Raw genomic sequence first — 18150 nt, 5'->3', positions numbered from 1 at the left:
CAGGGGGTGAGGGGACCACACAGCCCTGCCCCCAGGGACTAGGACCCAGGGCAAGGTTGTGGATGGCAAACAGACTCAGATGCAAGAAATTCTTTTATTGCATTGAAGGCTTTTCTGGAAGCCTGGAGGAAGCCAGGTGGACCCACCCTTCCTCCTCCAGCCCCAAAGGCAGTGTGAGCCTCTATTGTCTGTCCTGCCACAAAGTTTGGCTCCTAAATGATGGCCCTGCCTCCCTTCCCTCCTGGAGGGACTGTGAAGGTTATCTGGGGGCAGGCAGGGGCTGGGGAGTGTGAGGGCCCAGGGGTCAGAGGAAACCACAGAGGGCCTGGCCACACCTCCCAGGAACATCCTGAGTCAGAGGCTGGAGCCTGGGGGGTGGAGCAGGTACAGGGGGTCGGGGGGGTGTCAGCTCCAAGGTCAGGGTCCAGGGGGGCTGCTCCTTCCCAGGCCCCCTCCAGAGGCCCCAAGCTAAAGGGAGGTGCAATGGAGGGCAAGTCTGCCTCGGGGCCTGGAGCCCAGCTCTCAGCACCCTGAGGTCTCCCCCCAAGGACAGAGACGAGTAACAAAGTGAGACCAGTAAGAAAAAAAAAAAAAAGAATCCATGGTTTCTACAAACAGCCCCGCCCTCCCCAGGCCCCCTGGTCAGCTGGGAACCACCTCGGTCTTCATTCTTTTGGGGGGCCTGTGGGGAACAGGACTGTCCAGCCGCTCCCTTTTGGGGCTGGTGGGCCCAGAGCCGTCGTGCTGGGCGCCGGGCTCAGCTGCGGGCTCCTGCTTGGGGCTGGCGGGCGCTGGGCTGTGGAGCTGGGCGGGGGCCTCCTCCTTGGGCTCCAGCTTGGGGGTGGGTGGGCGGGGCAGGGGTGGCAGTGCCCTCTCCAGCACGCGGGGGCCGTCCCAGGCCGGGATCTCCAGGCCCAGATGCTTCATGAGCCGGGTCATGACTTCATCTACATAGCCGTGGATACGCAGGTCTGCGTGGCGGTCCTGCGGGGGGGCGAGGACCGGTCAGGCGGAGGGAGAAGGCTTGGGGGGGCCTGGGGTGTCAGGGGTCAGGGGTGGGTTCCAGCACGTACGTGCTTGGTGGGCTGAAGGTTGATGATGACCAGCCGGCCTCCGCGGCGTTTGGTGGCGAGGGGCAGGTTCCCGCTGGGCCGGATTTGCAGGGAGGTGCCCAGCGTGATGGACAAGTCCGCGTTCCTGGGGCCAGGAGGCGGGATTAGCCTGAGCCCCTCGGCAAGGGTCTCTGCAGCCCTCCTCCTGCCCCACGAGGCTGGGGGTGGGCCGTCTCCAACACACATACCACCCCACCCTTGCTCAAATGCCATGGCTTCACTGCTCTGCTGACACGCCGGGGCCAGCCCTGGGAGGCCGGCTCACACAGCGCCCATCTCTTCCTGGGGGCCGGCTTGCCCCAGCTTCCAAGCTGCCCTGAATCCTGCCCACCGCTTCCCTTCTGCCGGAGCCACCCCACCATGTCGGCAGAAGTGGAGCTGCTGATGTGGGTGGGACCTTCCCCACTTGGACCCCTGGGTTCCAGACCTGGCTCAGTCACTTCCTGGCTGGGCAGTGTGGACGGAGGTGTCAGCTTGCTCCAGCCTCGGTTTCCTCATCTGTAAACTGGGCCCCGAGCAGCACCCACCCTGGGCTGTGGTGAGGATGGTGTGTGAGGCCTCTGGCCGGGGCCGGGGGTATGAGGGCTCAGTACACAGGAGCTGCCATTGTTACGGGGGAAGTGAAGCCCAGAGAGGGTGTGGGCCACCTCTTTCCTGATGTCTCCAAGGTTGCAGCTGGCTGTGTTTCTGCCCCTCCCCTACCCACCCCACCCTGGGCTCGGCGGGGGTCAGACCTGCTGGCCTCATCGGCCAGAGTGAGGTCCCGGTCAGGCAGGGAGTCTTCCCAGTCCAGGATAGTGTCTCTCAGCTCCCCCCTGTATGGAGAGCGGGGGAGTCAGCAGGGACACCGGCCGCCTCCCCTGGGGTCCAGGGCGTGGGGAGGGGCCGCTTACCGGCAGGCCCGCAGCCCCCTTGACTTGGCCACGGTGCAGAGCCGGCCGGTGGCCTTCAGGCCCATGCTGCCCACGACGGTGTCCCGGACATACTGCCTGTGTCGGGAGAGGAAGGGGTCAGCTCCCTGCCTGCTCCCAGGTGCCTACCCTGCGGCCCCACCTGGGTGGCTCTTGCTTTTTGCAGGCAGCTGTTCTCCCAGGAAAGCGGGGGCCACATGACCACAATCTAAGCATGAGGGGACATCTGGCAAACCCAGCACGGGGGCGCAGAGGGGGCCTCCCACCAAACAGCTGGCCTGGCTGCTTCAAAAGGTCCACAGCTCGGAAAACAGAGAGAGGTCGGGAACTGCTCCAGGTAAAGGAGACTAAAGAGATGGGACAGTGGCATGCAGAGTGCCGCCCTGGGTTGGACCCGGCACCAGGGAAAAAGCAATAGGAGGGCGCACTGGGAGCACAGATTGGGGAGAATAGTCGCGTTTGTGGTTTTTATATTTCCTGACTTCAGAAACTGCACCGCGGCTGTGGAAGAGAATACCGTGGCTTGTGGGAGATAAATGTCTAAAGGGTTTAAGGGGCAAAGGATAAGGAAATCTGCCCCTTGAACAGCAGAGCATATCCGAACACAGAAAAGGAGAAACAAATTGTGGCGAAATGGTAACATTGATGAATCTAGGTCAGGGTCAGCAAACCATAGCCCTGAGGATCAAGTCCGGCCCTCTGCTTCCCATTTTTGTAAATAAAGCTGTATCCGCACACGGCCATGCCCATTCCTTTAAGTGCTGTCTATAGCAGCTTTCACGCTACAGACCTGATAGTCACGACACAGTCTGGCCCACAAAGCTGAAGATATTTACCATGTGGCCCTGTACAGGAAAAAGTTGGGGATCCCCGGTCTAGGTCAAGTATGAGTTCATTGTATGGTTCTTGTGAGTTTTCCACCAGATTGAAGTTTTTCAAAATAAATTTAGAGAGAAAAAAAATTTGTTTTTAAAGTTGGGGCCCCACCCGTGCTCTGGTCTTAAGAGATTCCACCCGCAGGGGAGCCACACACACCCGCCACGCCTGAGTTATTCACACCCCTAAGGCTGCTTGCCTAGCAGAGGGAGACATGCCCAGAGCCCTCCTGTTCCAGGAAGGCTCAGCCTTTCCAGAGCCGGAAGAATGCCCCGTCACACCCTGTTATGGGCTGAGTGGCACCTCCCAAGTATTTTGGAATAAGACCTTATTTGGAAGTAGGGTTGTTGCAGATGTACTGGGTGGGTTCAGATGAGGTCACATTTGGGTAGGGTGGCCCCTAACCCATGTGACTGGTGTCCTTATAAAAAGAGGGGACACAGGGACTTCCTTGGTGGTCCAGTGGGTAAGACTCTGCGCTCCCAATGCAGGGGGCCCGGGTTCGATCCCTGGTCGGGGAACTAGATCCCGCATGCTGCAACTAAGAGCTTGAATGTGGCAACTAAAAAAGATCCCGCATGCCACAATGAAGATCCTGTGTGCCGCAACTAAAGCCATAAGTGAATATTAAGAAAAAAAAAAAGAGGAGGGGACACAGACACACAGGGAAACGTGATAAAAGATTTAGAGGTCGGAGTGATGAGTCTACAGCCAAGGATCTGGAAGAGGCAGGAAGGATCCTCCCTGACAGGGTTCTGAGGGAGGACGGCCCTGCCAACACCTTGATTATGGACTTCGAGCTTTCAGACCCACAAGACTATCAGTTTCTGTTGTTTTAAGTTACTCAGGTTGTGGCAGTTTGTTACAGCAGCTGCAGGAAATGAATACACCTCCTGGGAGGAAGATACGCCCCCAAGTCCCACCCTGGGAGGGTCACACCCTCGCCTCTGGAAACATCAGGTTCAACTCACAAGGCCCTTCTGCAGAGCCTGACCTGGGTCATCCACACCTTGGGTCCCCGCCCCTACCCTCTGTGGCACTCACGTCTTACACTTGACACATTCTTCTACAAACATGTTTCCGTGAAGCTCTGCCAGCTTGTCCCTGTGAGGGGAGAAGGAAGAGGCTTAGTGGAGGGGATCCAGAGGGCTCAGGGCTGGAATCATGCCCCCCAGGACCAGGAAGAGGGGACCTCGATTCTCCAGACGTGCCCGCCTAGCAGACACTGACACTGGCAGCTGAGCACCAAGCACCTTTCCTGGCTGAATCGCCACAGTGGCCTTGAGAGGGAGGGGCTGCCATCAACACCCCTTTTCCAGATGAGGAAACTGAGGCTCAGAGAGAGGGGCAGCCTGCCCAAGGCTGAGCGGGGCTGGACGTGGGGTGCACCTGGGGAAGCCGGAGCGCACGTGCAGCCCGTCCACGTTCTGGCTGACCAGGAAGCGCAGGAGGCCCACGCGCTCCAGCTGCACCAGTGCCATGTGAGTCTTCGTGGGCCGCGCGTTCTCGAAGGTGGTGTCGAACTTGGGGGCCAGGCCCTGCTCCTCCATCGTCCAGACGCCATGGGGGCCCCTGAGGTGGCAGGCAGGAGAGACAGAGAAGCTTAGGGATCAGGAAGACGGGACAGAAAAGGAGACAGAGAAACAGAGACAGAGAAAGAGAATCAGACAGAGACGGAGTGACACAGTCAAAGAAGGAGGGAGAACGTGGTACACAAGGGCAGAAATTAACTATTCAATCGCACCAACACTTACTGCTGCTGCACTGAGCCTGGCCCTGCGCTGGGTGATGCTGGGGCCCTAGGGGACCCAGGCCCTGCCCTCAAGGAGTCCTCCATCTTGTGGGGAGAGACATAGGTGGACACAGACCCTCCAGCTCTGTGGGGCTGGGGCAGAGGGAGGAACCCGGGGCTGGGCTGGCCCAGTAGAAGCGGTGAGGGCTCTTTGTGAAACTGTGGGAAGGCTTCCTGGAGGAGGCTGAGCTGTCTCTTGAACAGACAGGAAAGGGCCAGACAGCTCAGACAGAAGAGGTAAGCAAAGGCCAGGGGGCTGGCAACAGCCTGTGAGTGGTCTGGGGGTGGCGGGGGCTGCAGAGGCTGAGGTTGGAGAGCTGATCCAGGGCTAGGTTGGGAAGAGCTTTGATTTCCAGCCTGAAGTGCTTAGAACTCTCCTGTATGGCAATGCGGAGCCATGGCAGGTTTTCGAAGCGGGGTGAGATTCACACCTTAAAATTCTAACATTCCTCCAAGAACGAGGAATCTGCTCTCCTGCTGTAAGAGTTTGCTCCGGGGGCCCGAGAGGCCTTAGAAAGAGAGTACGATTGTGATAGGCCTGCCCTACAGGGTAGGGTTGCAAACTCAGCACCTACAGGGGCCACTCGGAGGCCACCAGTTAGAGACCCCTGCTTTTCAGCAATGAGACTCTTGTCTAACACAGGCTGCCTAAAGTTAGACATCATCTGGCCTCACACCCTCACTTACAGGTGAGGAAACTGAGGTCCAGGTGGTTAAGCCACTTGTCCCACCAGAGGTCTGACAGAAAAATATTTGCAAGTGAGTATGGAGCTAATTGTCCTTGATATCAATTCTCCTCTTTTTCTCTGGTAATAATAGAACCCCACTACTTAGCCTTGCAGTGAGCCTAGACGAAAGACTACATTTCCCAGCAACTAGGTGTAGTCAGGTGACCAGGTTCTGGCCGGTGGAATGGAATGCTGGGTGTGATATAAAGGGACATGCTCCAAAGGAAGGGTCTTTCCCATCCCCAACACCCCAGGGGACTGACATATCACCCCAGACTCAGCGGGAAGGAAGGCGGAAGGAGGGGTTCCGATGGCCACACATCTGTGAGCTCACAGGGAAGCCCTGCCTTGACTTCCCTCCATATGCACGGACCTGAAGTCGGGGATGCCTGAGGCTGTGCTGATGCCCGCGCCCGTGTGGAACACCACGTTGGAGGACTGCCAGACCAGCTGTGCCAGCTCCCATACCTTCCGCTCCAACTCCTCAGGGGGGTCAAAGACCTGTTGGGTGGGAGAGAGTGAAGGGAGTGAAACAGGAGGGGAGGGGGCAGGGCACAAACTTTAAAAGAATGACACAGCAGCAGGACATAACAAAAACTGGTTAAAAGTCCAAGATGGTGGAAGATTCGACTTCCAGTAGGCCTGGAGCCTCATTATACACTCATTGTAATACATCAGCATATACTAAATGTATTAACACCCACAGGTGCCAGGACAGTTCAAAGGCTAACCATAAATGGCCAAAAAGTGGGCGGTGGCCCAATTCCTGGAAATCCCCACCCCTTCACCGAAATAGTTGGAATAATTTTCCCACTCACTAGCCTATGAAATTACCCAGCCCATACAAACTAATCACGCCATATTTCGAGGCCTCTCACCTTCCGATGTGGCCCCAGGGCGGAGAAAGTGTCTGGTACATGGTAGGTGCTTAATAAATGTTTGTGGAATAAAGTGGAAACCAGGCAGGAGAGGAGTGGGGCTTCACACCACCTGGGAGCTCACTAATGCCTGATTCGGAAGGGAGGCACTAGCCTTTGTGGGGTGGGGGCAATCTTCTCCCCCGCTTACAGAAGAGGAGAGGAGACCCAAAAGGAAGTGACCCCGCCAAGGTCTCAGTGTATGGTGGGGACTTCTTCTCAGCGTGGCTGGAGGGGTCTTTCTGACTTACATCCTCCAGGTTCCTCCCCAGCTCAAAACCCTTCCTCATCACCCTCAGGATGGTGTCAGCTCCTCAGCTTGGCACTTGAGGCCCATCCTGGCCTGGTTCTGGTAACCTCTCTGGCCTAATCTGTTCTCCAGGTTTGTTTATTCCCACCTCCACGCCTTTGCCCCGGTAGTGCCTTCCGCCTGGAACTACAGTCCCTGGTGCCTCATCAGAACTTCAGGACTTCCCGACGTGGGTCCTAGCCTCAGTCCCAGCCTGACCGACCCGGAGCTGGGCGTGGTCGCGTCCCCAGGCGCGCTGGGGCGTCACTTCCCGCCCCCTCCTCACTGGGAAGTCCCTCCCATTGTCTAGCTTCAGTGTCTCCTGATATTCCCAGAATTCCCGCTGCCAGCCGGCCCCGCCCAGCCCACGGCCCTGACGACGGCTGTCGGGACACCCGGCCGCGCTCACCTCGGGGAGGCCGCACTTGCCCTTGTCCGCGTATGGCGACAGCCCCGCCGCATAATTCACCGACATCCTCCACCGACATCCTCCAGGCCCCAATGGGAACAATAAAGTTTCTCTTGTTGCGGCCGCTTCCGCCGGAAACGGGGTGGGACGAGGAAGAAGGAGGAACCGCCTTCTCATCCTCCGTACCCGGCCTCTTCTCCCCAAGGCGCATGCGCCTCGCGCTAACGTCTCAGTCGCCATATTAACTGCTGGCAAAGAGCAGCCAGCTTCCTACTGTGCTGAGGATGTGGAGAGTGGCGGGAAAAGGGCTGTCCAGTGACCCTGGCTGGAAACTAGGGGACTACCCACGTGAGAGTTCTCTAGTCACCTCTAAAATGAGGGGCGAAAGCTATCGGTTCCCTCTTTCCCCTTTTTACAAATGAGTAAACTGATGCTCCCCTTCCCCGCACCCCACCCCTCACAGGACAGAGCCTGAGACAAGGGACTCAGGACTTATGCTTCGAGTCCAAGGTTCTTTCCCCTGCACATTTCATAAGTTTCTAAATTTACAAATGCAGGGTACCTGTGCATGTGTGCGGGGGCCTCAGGGGGTGGCAATTTGGGGCCTCACTAGGGAGGGTCATGGACGCCACTCTAAGTTATCTGAACGTTATCCAGGTGGACGATTATCACTCAGCAGGACAGGTCCTGACTTCACCAAGAGGCTGGAGGAACTGCTCACAATCACTGGGGCTGGAGGCCTTGAGGACTCACTTAAGAAACGTATTGAGCACCTACTGTTTACTGGGGAGACGCTGGAGAACACAGGCAGCACCCTGTGACCGGGCAATGGTGACTTAGTGTGAGTGGGTTGTAATGAGGGCACTGGACAATGAAGGAGCTCAGAGGAGGCGCCTGACCCAGCCTGGGGGCAAGCAGGAAGGCTTCCTGGAGGAGGGGATGTTGCGGCAAAGATCTGAACAGTGAGTACGATTGAGGTGGGGAGAATCAGCCAGTTGGGGGTGACAGGAGGTACAGAAAGAGGGCTCCTGGCATAGGGACCGCAAGTACAAAGGCTGAGAAGAGAGGAAAAGGATGGCTCATTCCAGAAACTGAAATCCATCCAGCCGTGGTGGGGAAGAACATTGGTGTCTTCCCACCAGAGCCCCTTGGCCAACAGACAGCCCTGCTGCCAGCGTGTCTCCTCCCTCTGCTCATCCCCGGCCCCCTGGGGCAGCTGCCCGCTCAGAGCTGATCAGGTGTCAGAGCTGAGAGCTGGGAGCTGCTGGTGCGAGCTGGTGGCCCAGCTGGGAGCAGGTAACCAGAGCTGGCAGTGGACACAGTGGCCTGGTGCTGGAGTCACTGGAGCTGCAGGAGGTAGGAGGGGAAGGAGTTAAGGGAGGCCTGGGATGGAGGCTCCCCTTAGGGCCTCAGGCTCCTTGCCCCTGATCCCTGGCATGTGGGGGAAAGGAAAGGCTGGTGTGTGTCCCAGCTATGCTGAGGCAGGCTGACACCCACACACACACTCATTCATGGGTGCACCTCCCACTTCCCAGCCTTTGCACTGTCTAGGGTACGTACCCTCTTTTTCTGCTGCTGCAGCTCAATATCCTGCCCAGCCATCAGGCCCTGTTCATATATCATCACCTCTTCCAGGAAGCGCTCCCTCGATGACGGTACTTCCCCCTCCCCCAAGCCTGCAGATTCCCTCCTGCCCAGGCAACCTGCGGACTTCTCTCTTGGGTGTCAGTTACGCCCTGCTCTGGGTGTGATTGAGTCTGTTAGACAGGAGTAAAGAAAAAGGGTGGGTGGAGTGGGTGGTGAGTGAATGGGTACATTGATTGAATGGGGTAAATTGAAGGTGTGAATGAAAGGACGGGCAGTAGATGGATGGGAGGGTGGATGGATGGGTGGGTGGGTTTTGGATGGATGAGTGGTAAGTAGATGGGTCAGTGGATGGTGGATGAAGGATGGTTGGGTGGGTAGATGGTAGGTGGGTGTTGGCTGTATGGGTGGGTGCATAGGTGGATGGGTGGGTGGATAGTTGAGGTAGATAGGTGGTTGGATGAGTGGTTGGGTGGGTGGATGGGCAGGTGGATGGGATGGTGGGTGGGTGGTGGATGAAGGATGGTTGAAGGGTGCTTGGAGACATGAGAAGATGAGTTGGGTGGATGAGTGGGTGGGTGGTGGATGAAGGATGGTTGAAGGGTGCTTGGAGACATGAGAAGATGAGTTGGGTGGATGAGTGGGTGGGTGGTGGCCAGTGGGTGATTGGATGGGTGAGTGGATGGTGGGTGGATGGGCAGGTGGATGGTGGGTGGATGGTGGATAGAGCACTGTTGAAGGGTACGTGGAGAACCATGAGAACATAAGTTGGGTGGATGATGGACAGTGGGTGGATGTAGAAGTGCTTGGGTGGGAGGATGGATGCACAGGTGAGTGGATGGGTGGAAAGATGATTTGGAGAATTCATGGGCAGGTGAGCAGGTGAAAGGACAGGTGAAGGATATGTCTTAACAGAAATCCCACTCAGACATAGGAAGGAATTCCTAGCCAGACACCTGGCAAAATGCCCCCTTGAGATCCTGCCTGACCTCTATACCTGCACATGCACGAAACACAAAACAGGCTAAGCTGGACAGACATGCATGCACATACATACCTTGTGCTCACATGTGCACACACATGCATGCAGCCATCACCCCAGACCTCTGCCCACCTTGGGTGACTTGCCTCCATGCTCTTACTCACACAGGAGCCAGGCTGGTGTAAGGGGACTTAGCTGCAAGGATTTTCTCTTTGACTTTCCAAGAAACATGCCTCTGTGCTAAGACGCCTTGGCTCTGGGCCTGGGCCCCCAGGAGCCCCTAACTATTCAAGAAAACAGAACCAGTCCAGACACTTCCAGCCTCTGGAGCCAGGGGTGGGGCAGAGGAAGAGCTGGGGGAACCCAGTTTGAGGAGTTAGAATTCTGCCTACTAGTAAGAGGCAAAGCTGATCAGAACACCTTGGGATTTTGGAACTGGGCTGTGAAGGATGAATAGGAGTTCACCAGAGAAGGAAAAAAAAAAAGGCATCCTAGGTAGAAGTAACTGCACAGATAAAAGCTTGAAACCAGAAAAAGCCTGATCTACTTGGGCAACAGGGAATACTGGTGGGATACATTTATTGAGCACCTACTGTTTGCCAGGCTCTATGCTAGGGACGTCACAGGAAACTGCCCACAAGTTAGTTAAGAGGGGATTATTTCCTGCATTTTATGGAAGAGGGATGTAAAACACAGAGAGGGCAAGTGACCTGCTGAAGGACACACAGCAGTTAGAAGATGGGATAGGTCCATGTCCTGCTCTAGGGGCTGGGATGGCCAGGGGGGAGGAGGAAGTGGTACTTTTGAGGAGTGGGAGGGGGACGACTCTCCTGCCCACCAGGATTGATGTCCCTTACCCCCTGGCCTTCTGTAGGTGGCCTGGGCAGAGGAGAAACACCTGACACTGGCCATGAAGACCCTCCGGGCACGATTTAAGAAGACAGAGGTTAGTCTGAGGCCACTGAGATGCCCGATGTCCCCCAGGCTCCTGTCCCCCAGGACCTGGCCAAAGATCCACTGGGCCCTTGGACTGCTGTCCTCTGTCTGTCACCAGATTCTTTTGGCAGCTTCCGTATGACCAAGCCCCTCCCTGTTCAAAACTCTTCCATGGTTCCCCACCATCCACAGGTTCAAGTTTACCCTTTTAGCCTCTGGCCACCTCCCCTCCCTTTCCTCTCTACTGCCCCCTGCTGCCCTGATCTCCACATTACTTCCTGTTCAAGCTTTTCAGCCACCATGCCTTTGTCCAGGCTGTTCCCTCCACCTGCAATTCCCTTCCCTGTACTACTGTGCATCCAATCCTCCCCATTGCTCACAATTTGGCTCCAAGAACATTTCTTCCGGAAGATCTCTATTCCCAGCTACAGTGACCACTTGCTTTTCTGGGGCCTCACTTTCTCAGGGACCCTGATTTCTTGCTTCTGAGTATTTATTCAGCAAATATTTGTATTGGGTGCTGTTCTAGACACAAAGGACACAGCAGTGAACAGGGCAGACCGAAATCCCTGCCCTTGTGGAGCTGACAGCTGTGTTGGGACGATGGATGCTAAACAAGATAAATAAGTGAAAAGGCATATTTTGTACCAGGGAGACAAAGCAAAAAAAGGGAATTTAAAGCATCCGGAGCAGGGGAGATGGTTGCAGTTTTTTTTTTTTTTTTTGGTTGCAGTTTTAAAGCAGGTTGTCCGGAAAGACCTCACCAAGAAGCTGATATTAGAGTAAAGATCAGAAGGGGAAGCAGGAGGAAATCATGTGTGTATTTGCAGGAACTGCATTCCAGGCAGAGGGAACAGCCAGCGCAAAGGCCCTGAGGTGGGGTCTAGCTGGCTTCTCTTGCAGCTATATTTTGGGCTGTGAACTTCCAGAGACTGTGCTCCTTCCTCATTCATTACCCACTCCTTCCCAGCCCCACTAGTCCCTGCCAGTGTGCAGGCTGGTCCAGGGCACAGAGTGACAGAAGCTAAGAGAGCATTCACATGTAGAGTCTGGCAGCCAGCCTTCCTGAGCACTGGCCTCTGTCAGGCTAGACTTCCCAATTACAGCACAAAGAAACCAGGGTCCAGAGAGGTTAACTCACCTCTCCTGGTCACAGAGTAAAGTGGCAACAGGGAGATTCAAACCCACACGTGTCTGACTTTAGAGCCCTTGGTCTTTCTCCCATGACACGGCCTTCCCATCCTAAAGGCCCAAGGCAATCAGGGAGGCTACCTGGAGGAGGTGGTGCTGGAGCAGAGCCTGGAAGGATGGGGAAGATTTAGTTAGACAAGTGCAGGCACACAGGGAGGGGGATGGGGACCAGTGTGAGCAAAGGTCTGGAGGCTGGGCAGAGCCTGGTTGATACAGGGACATAATGGGATGATGAAGAGGTTCTTTTGGCTGGAGCAGAGAATGTGAGGGGGAGCTGAGACCCGAGAGGGCCCAGCCTGAGGAGTCCTTGAATGTCAAAAACGGGGCAGAGGAAGAAGCCTGGTTTTATTTTTTAATTAAAAAAAAATTTTTGGCCTTGCTGCACAGCATGCAGGATCTTAATTCCCCAGCCAAAGATCGAACCCGTGGCCGCTGCTGTGGAAGAGCAGAGTCTTAACCACAGGACCGTCAGGGAAGTCCCAAGCCTGGTTTTAAAGTCAGGTGGCTCTGGGTTCGAATCCTTCCTCTGCCCCTGACTAGCTAGGTGACTTTGTGTATATCTCCACCATTCTCTGGCCTTCCAAAGTTTTCCCAACTGATTTTTATTTTATTTATTTATTTTGGCTGTGCTGCGCGGCTTGTGGGATCATAGTTCCCTGACCAGGGATCGAACCGGTGCCCCCTGCAGTGGAAGCTCAGGGTCCTAACCACCGGACCGCCAGGGAATTCCCCCCCTCAAAATGATTTTTAAATGTATTTTTATTATTTGTCAATTTTAACATTCCTTTCATTTTGTTTAACGTTTAAAATTTAAATTCAATGCCGTTGAACTCATTTTTATTTATTTCATCCCATTTTTGTTTTTAACACTACAAGGAGATTTCCATGTGCTTTGCAGATGTCAGCGCCTTTAACCCTCATAACAATCATGTAGGGTAGGAGTTTTTTTCTGTGTGTGTGTGTGGTACACGGGCCTCTCACTCTTGTGGCCTCTCCTACTGTGGAGCACAGGCTCTGGACACGCAGGCTCAGCGGCCATGGCTCACGGGCCCAGCCGCTCCGTGGCATGTGGGATCTTCCCAGACCAGGGCACAAACCCGTGTCCCCTGCATCAGCAGGCGGACTCTCAACCACTGCACCACCAGGGAAGCCTGGTAGGAGCTTTTATCTCCACTTTATAAATGAGTAAACGATGCCCAAAGAGGTTAAGGAACTTGCCCAACGTCACACAGCTAGGAAGTGAGATGCCTGCCTTCTCCCCGGCTGTGTTACTAGGAACACCAGTGTTACTAGGGCTGTGTTATTGGGCCTTGGTTGGGGGGAAAGTGCACTGATTGAAGTGAGAGGGAAGGAGAGGGGGAGGGAGAGAGAAAGAGAGAGAGAGAGAGAGAGAGAGAGAGAGAGAGAGAGAGAGAGAGACAGACGGCACCAGAGCAAGGAATAAGTTGTTTGTTAATCCCTACAAAACGTGGCATGGGGTTAGCTTCGTTCACTGCGAAACGATCCTAAAATTTTCATCCCGTTTGAAATTGATTCCTAGTTAGTGTTCACATTTCCTGCTAAAAATTCCCAAGAAGTTGTAGCCAGTGGTAAACCAAACCACAGGATTGTTGAACTTCAAAAGCAGAGTCCTATTGAAATCCAATCCTTCAAAACGTTTGTGCCACTAAAAAAAACAAAAACAAAAAAAACATCTAGGGGCTTCCCTGGTGGCGCAGTGGTTGAGAATCTGCCTGCCAATGCAGGGGACACGGGTTCGAGCCCTGGTCTGGGAAGATCCCACGTGCCGCGGAGCAACTGGGCCCGTGAGCCACAACTATTGAGCCTGCGCGTCTGGAGCCTGTGCTCCGCTACAGGAGAGGCCGCGACAGTGAGAGGCCTGTGCACCGCGATGAAGAGTGGCCCCCGCTTGCCACAACTAGAGAAAGCCCTGGCACAGAAACGAAGACCCAACACAGCCAAAAATAAATAAATAAATGAATTAAAGTACCCTTAATTAAAAAAAAAAACCACCTTATTTGGGACGTGGGTGTGTTTTGATAGGTGCCTGGCACAGTGTCAAGATGAGGAGGGCAGGAATAGAGGGGTGTTAAAACCTCAGCCTGGGTGTGAGGGTCTCTGGGTGTGTCAGGGAGGGCGGGAGCAGCGAGCAGAGCCTGCCTGGGCTGGAGCTGGTGCGGCAGATGGGAGGCCTGGGGGAGGAAGGAGAGGAGAAGCTGGTCCTCCACTCCCCCCCGAAAACCGCCCCCCACCCCTGTCAGTCCCTCTACCTGCCAGGCTCCAGTTTCTCTGCCAAATGCAGGAGTCAGGTTCAGCTTTTGTTCGGCTGCCCCGAGGGAAGAAAGCAAACACCCGCGACTGCAGTGGTCTGTCTCCACCTCCGTCTCCATCTCTCCGGACCTTCCGTTTCCCATTCTCAGCACACAACCTGCCCGGCGTGCCCTCCCCGCGCCTTTCTGCTTATCTCATGATACAGCCTGCTCCGCCAGGTCCCAGCAGAGCGTCCTACTTGCTCTGAGCCTTCTCGCACCCTCTCTGGGCCTCAGTTTTTCCATCCATAAGATGGGAGGGACTTCCCTGGTGGCCCAGTGGTTAAGACTCTGCGCTTCCAATGCAGGGAGCACGGGTTTGGTCCCTTGTTCAGGGAACTAAGATCCTACATGACACGCGATGCCGCAAAAAAAAAAAAAAAAAGATGGGAGTTAACTGAAGCCGGGAGCCTAGTCTTTGGATTCCCATCAATCTCCTGCCCTTATTTCATTCAGGTTTTAGAAAAATCCTACATGGAAGAAGATTGCGGATTTGTAGAAAATTTTAGAGATTCGTAAACTCCCGGTGCCTCAACACTTTTTGGAAAATCTGTCTGTCTGTCTCTCCCTCACTTTTATTCCCAGAGTCACTGTTTCTTTTTCTTTTTTTTTTCACTTTGAACAAAGTAGTTTATTGCTATTAGATCAACACAGGCACTAGGGGATTGACTGAATTTTGTAGCTTGTAGTTTATTATTAGGATGCCCTGAAAAGTACTCTTGAAATGAACAAATGTTCATATAGATATATATTAGATATGTGACCTTATTTTAAATGAGTCACTATTTCTTTAATTCATTCAACAAACATTTATTCAGCACCTACTGTGGGCTGGAGATCAGGGCCGGCTTCACAGACACACACACACACACACACACACACACACACCCTGCCACTCAGAAGGGCCCCATGTTTGGTTTCATACTCATTTCTCCCCATCTTGGAATTCTTCATAATTTTTCAACAAGGGGCCCTGCATTTTCATTTTGCACCGGGTCCTTCAAAATCTATACCCGTTACCTGCTGGGGATCCAGCAGCAGTGACTAAGGGGGACAAAAATTCCTGCCTGTGCAGAGGTGACATTCTTTGGAGAGATCAAGAAGAAACAATATTTTCAGAAAGGTACACAGGATGACGTCAGGTAGTGATAAGAATGATGAAGGAAAAATAACCCCCCACTAAGGGGTCAGAGTGACAAGGGGTGATCAGAGAAGGGCTCTCTGAAGAGGTGTCTTCCAGTGCAAAAGACAGTAAAGGAATCAGCGTTGTGGGCAGTGGAGGAAGAAGGGCATTCCGGGTGGAGGACACAGCAAGGGCAAAGGCCCGGAGGTGGGCAGAGCTGTCTGAGGACCAGAAAGGAGGCCACGGCAACAGGATGTCGTGGACCAGGGGAAAGGAAGGGGGAGATGAGCTCAGAGAGTTGACAAGGAGGATTGTTTAGAGCAAAGCTAGGCACATTTTTCCTGTAAAGGGCCAGAAAGTAAATTTTTTTTTTTTTTTTTTTTTTTGCCACGCCACACAGCTTGTGGGATCTTAGTTCCCTGAGCAGGGATTGAACCCCGGCCCTCGGCAGTGAGAGCATGGAATCCTAACCATTGGACCACCGGGGAATTCCCGTAGGCGATTTAAAAATGGATGGGCATAGCCCCATCCATTTTTAACACTTGTTTTATGGACACTGAAATGAGAATTTCATATAATTTTCATGTGTCAGGAAGTATTACTCTTCTTTTGATTTTTTTTTTCCCTGACCACTTGTAAGTGTAAAAACCATTCTTAGCTCTTGAGCTGGACCAAACCAGGAGGGGGTGGGGTGGGCTGGGATTTGCCACCCACCCCAGCCCTGGGGACGTCAGTTGGCAGTTAGACCCCTTGCCATAGAACCTCCTGGGCTCTGTGAGCAGTTAGCATTTGATGCCGAGCAAAGACACTGGAGGCTTTTGAGCAGAAGAGAGAAATGCTCTGATGCAGGCTTTAGGAACCTGGTGGACCAGGGAGGGGAACAGAAGCAGGGAGGCCTGGGAGGAGGTGACCTCCAGATAGAATTGTGATGGGGCTGGACCATGGGTGAGAAGGGGTCCCTGGACGTAGTTTACAGCTGGTGCGGTTGGCTGCTGGGTTGGGTGTGGGGTGAGAGAGGAGTGAGATGATGCTAAGACTTGGCCTAAGCCCCTACCAGGACAGCGATGCCCTTGGCCCACTGCGGGGGGCTTCTGAGCTTCTCTAGCATCCAGAAGGACAGGCCGAGGGCAGTTGGAAATCCGAGGCCTGAGCTGGGAGATCCATTTCAGTCTCCTCTCTGGACAAGCCTGAGAGGGTCACACCACCCCGCCTCGGTGTAAGAGGAGAGAGGAGCCCTTAACACCCTCCTTCCAACTCCCCAATTGCTTATCAGCAGATTCTCCATTTACCTGCCCCCACCTCTCCCTCCATCTGCCTAAAGGTGTCTAAGAATAATCACGGACAACAGCAGTGATCCTGCCCCCAGGTACACTGGGTGATACCTGGGACGTTTACGGTTGTCACATGGTGGGGGGGGTTGTTTCTGGACCAGGGGTGCCACTCAACACCCCACAGAGTCCAGGATGGCCCCACCCCAGGGAATGACCAGGCCCCAAGTGTCAGCAGTGCCTCTGGGTGGAGGAACCCGGCTCTATCCATTATCTATCCCCTTGTTAAAGAATTGAGGCCCAGAGAGGGAGAATGGCTGGCCCCGGGTCACACAGCAACTATACAATGGCCAAGCTGGGTTCAAAGCCCCAGTGCCTGTCAGCAGTCACTGCTCTTAAATTTGGGTTCCTGAAGGCCTGTCTCCTCACGCATCCCTCCTCTCCCCTGTAATCCCAGCCTTCTCCCTTCTCCTGGTCCCTTCTCGAATTTGCATCCACGACACAGTTGACCGTCCTGACTTTTGGAACCGTTTGTGGCTCTCCTGACACCCCACACTCCTGGTTTCCCCCTTCTTCCCAGGACCCCCTCCTCCAGCTCCTATACTAGCACCTCTCCTCTGCCCCACCCTTAAGTAGGCACACCCCCGCCCCACCCCACGCCCCAGGTCCTGGACCAGGGCAGAGGCTACCGCACTGGTCCAGGAGAGCAATTTATTTCATGATTTCTCCCAAACATGATCTTGTTCCTGCCACTCCCCAACTCCTGCCCATTCTTCAAGTTTCAGCTCAGATGTCCTTTCTTCCAGGAAGCCCTCCCTGACTCCCCAGATGATATCAAGAGTCCTCTCTGAGCTCCCAGCTCACCTGGGCTTCCCTCATAATAGCCCTGATCACCTTGGTTCATAAATCCATGGGTGTATCTGTCTCCCCAGGGACCTCAGTGATAGCAGGGACATCTATCTTCGTCACCACTGAGTCCCAGTGCCCAGTGCAGTGTCAGGCACTCTGTAGCACGAGTGGACTGAATGAATGAAATACACATGGCTCAAAGGGCTTGGCCTTGTGAGTCACACATTAACGGAGCAAACATTCACCAACTGCCCACCCCACCCTGGCCTCTGCCAGGGAGGCCTCAGTGGGACCCTGCTCTCAAGGGGCTCCCAGTCTGAGAAAACCAGCAGAACACAGACCCTCCCAGCCCCTTGGAGTTAGAGCCAAAGGCTGTGTCCTCTCTGTCTTTCAGTGGTTTAACTGAGCACCTACTATGTCCTGCGTCCCTAGGATTCAGTATTAGATATGCACACAGCCCAACCACATCTTTCTTTGAATCCGTGTTTATGGCGCACTATGTTCCAGGCCACATATATAGCATCTCATTTAGTCTTCCCAGTAACCCTCTGCAGTAGGTACTGTTTAATATGAAACCCATTTCCTGGATGAGGAAAGTGAAGTTCAAAGCAGGTAAGTATCTGGGCCGATCTTATAGATGGTAAATCCGGGTGTGTGGAGGGCAGGGGGCGTGGCGGGGGGGGTGCCCTGGATTCAAATTCAGGTTTGTCAAACTGCAGAGCCCCACTGGTGGATGATGAATGAATGAATGAGTGGATGAATGAGTGAGGGAGAGCCCGGATAGCCCAGCGGCAGTGGAACCGGACCGGGAGTCACCTGAGACCACCCTCCTATCCCACACTCCCCCTCTTCCCCCCCCCCCACCCAGAGAGGC

The 18150-nt window shown here is 54.5% G+C and overlaps 1 protein-coding gene across 9 annotated transcripts; it reads right to left on the bottom strand.

Annotated features, from left to right (window-relative positions):
- Positions 1–23: 23 nt before the first annotated feature.
- SIRT6 (sirtuin 6) lies at positions 24–7192 on the bottom strand (the record flags this gene model as incomplete). 9 transcript variants are annotated; one of them, XM_081232818.1, is made up of 8 exons in its annotated part: positions 24–984; positions 1074–1197; positions 1847–1927; positions 2006–2101; positions 3944–4003; positions 4289–4471; positions 5888–5920; positions 7035–7192. In XM_081232818.1, the coding sequence occupies 8 exons, from the start codon at positions 7085–7087 to the stop codon at positions 643–645; spliced, it is 972 nt and encodes a 323-aa protein (XP_081088944.1). In that variant the 3' UTR covers positions 24–642. The 9 variants fall into 9 exon arrangements, with proteins under 9 accessions (XP_081088944.1, XP_081088942.1, XP_081088947.1 ...); XM_081232816.1 differs by having other exon boundaries at positions 5793–5920; positions 7035–7100; XM_081232821.1 differs by lacking the exon at positions 7035–7192 and adding an exon at positions 6298–6728.
- Between the last annotated feature and the right edge of the window lie 10958 nt (positions 7193–18150).

Source organism: Mesoplodon bidens (assembly GCF_964165515.1).
Source record: "Mesoplodon bidens genome assembly, chromosome: 4".
Taxonomy (NCBI): domain Eukaryota; kingdom Metazoa; phylum Chordata; class Mammalia; order Artiodactyla; family Ziphiidae; genus Mesoplodon; species Mesoplodon bidens.
Note: the sequence above shows the minus strand (reverse complement) of the source record. Positions and strands in the feature narration are given on the sequence as shown.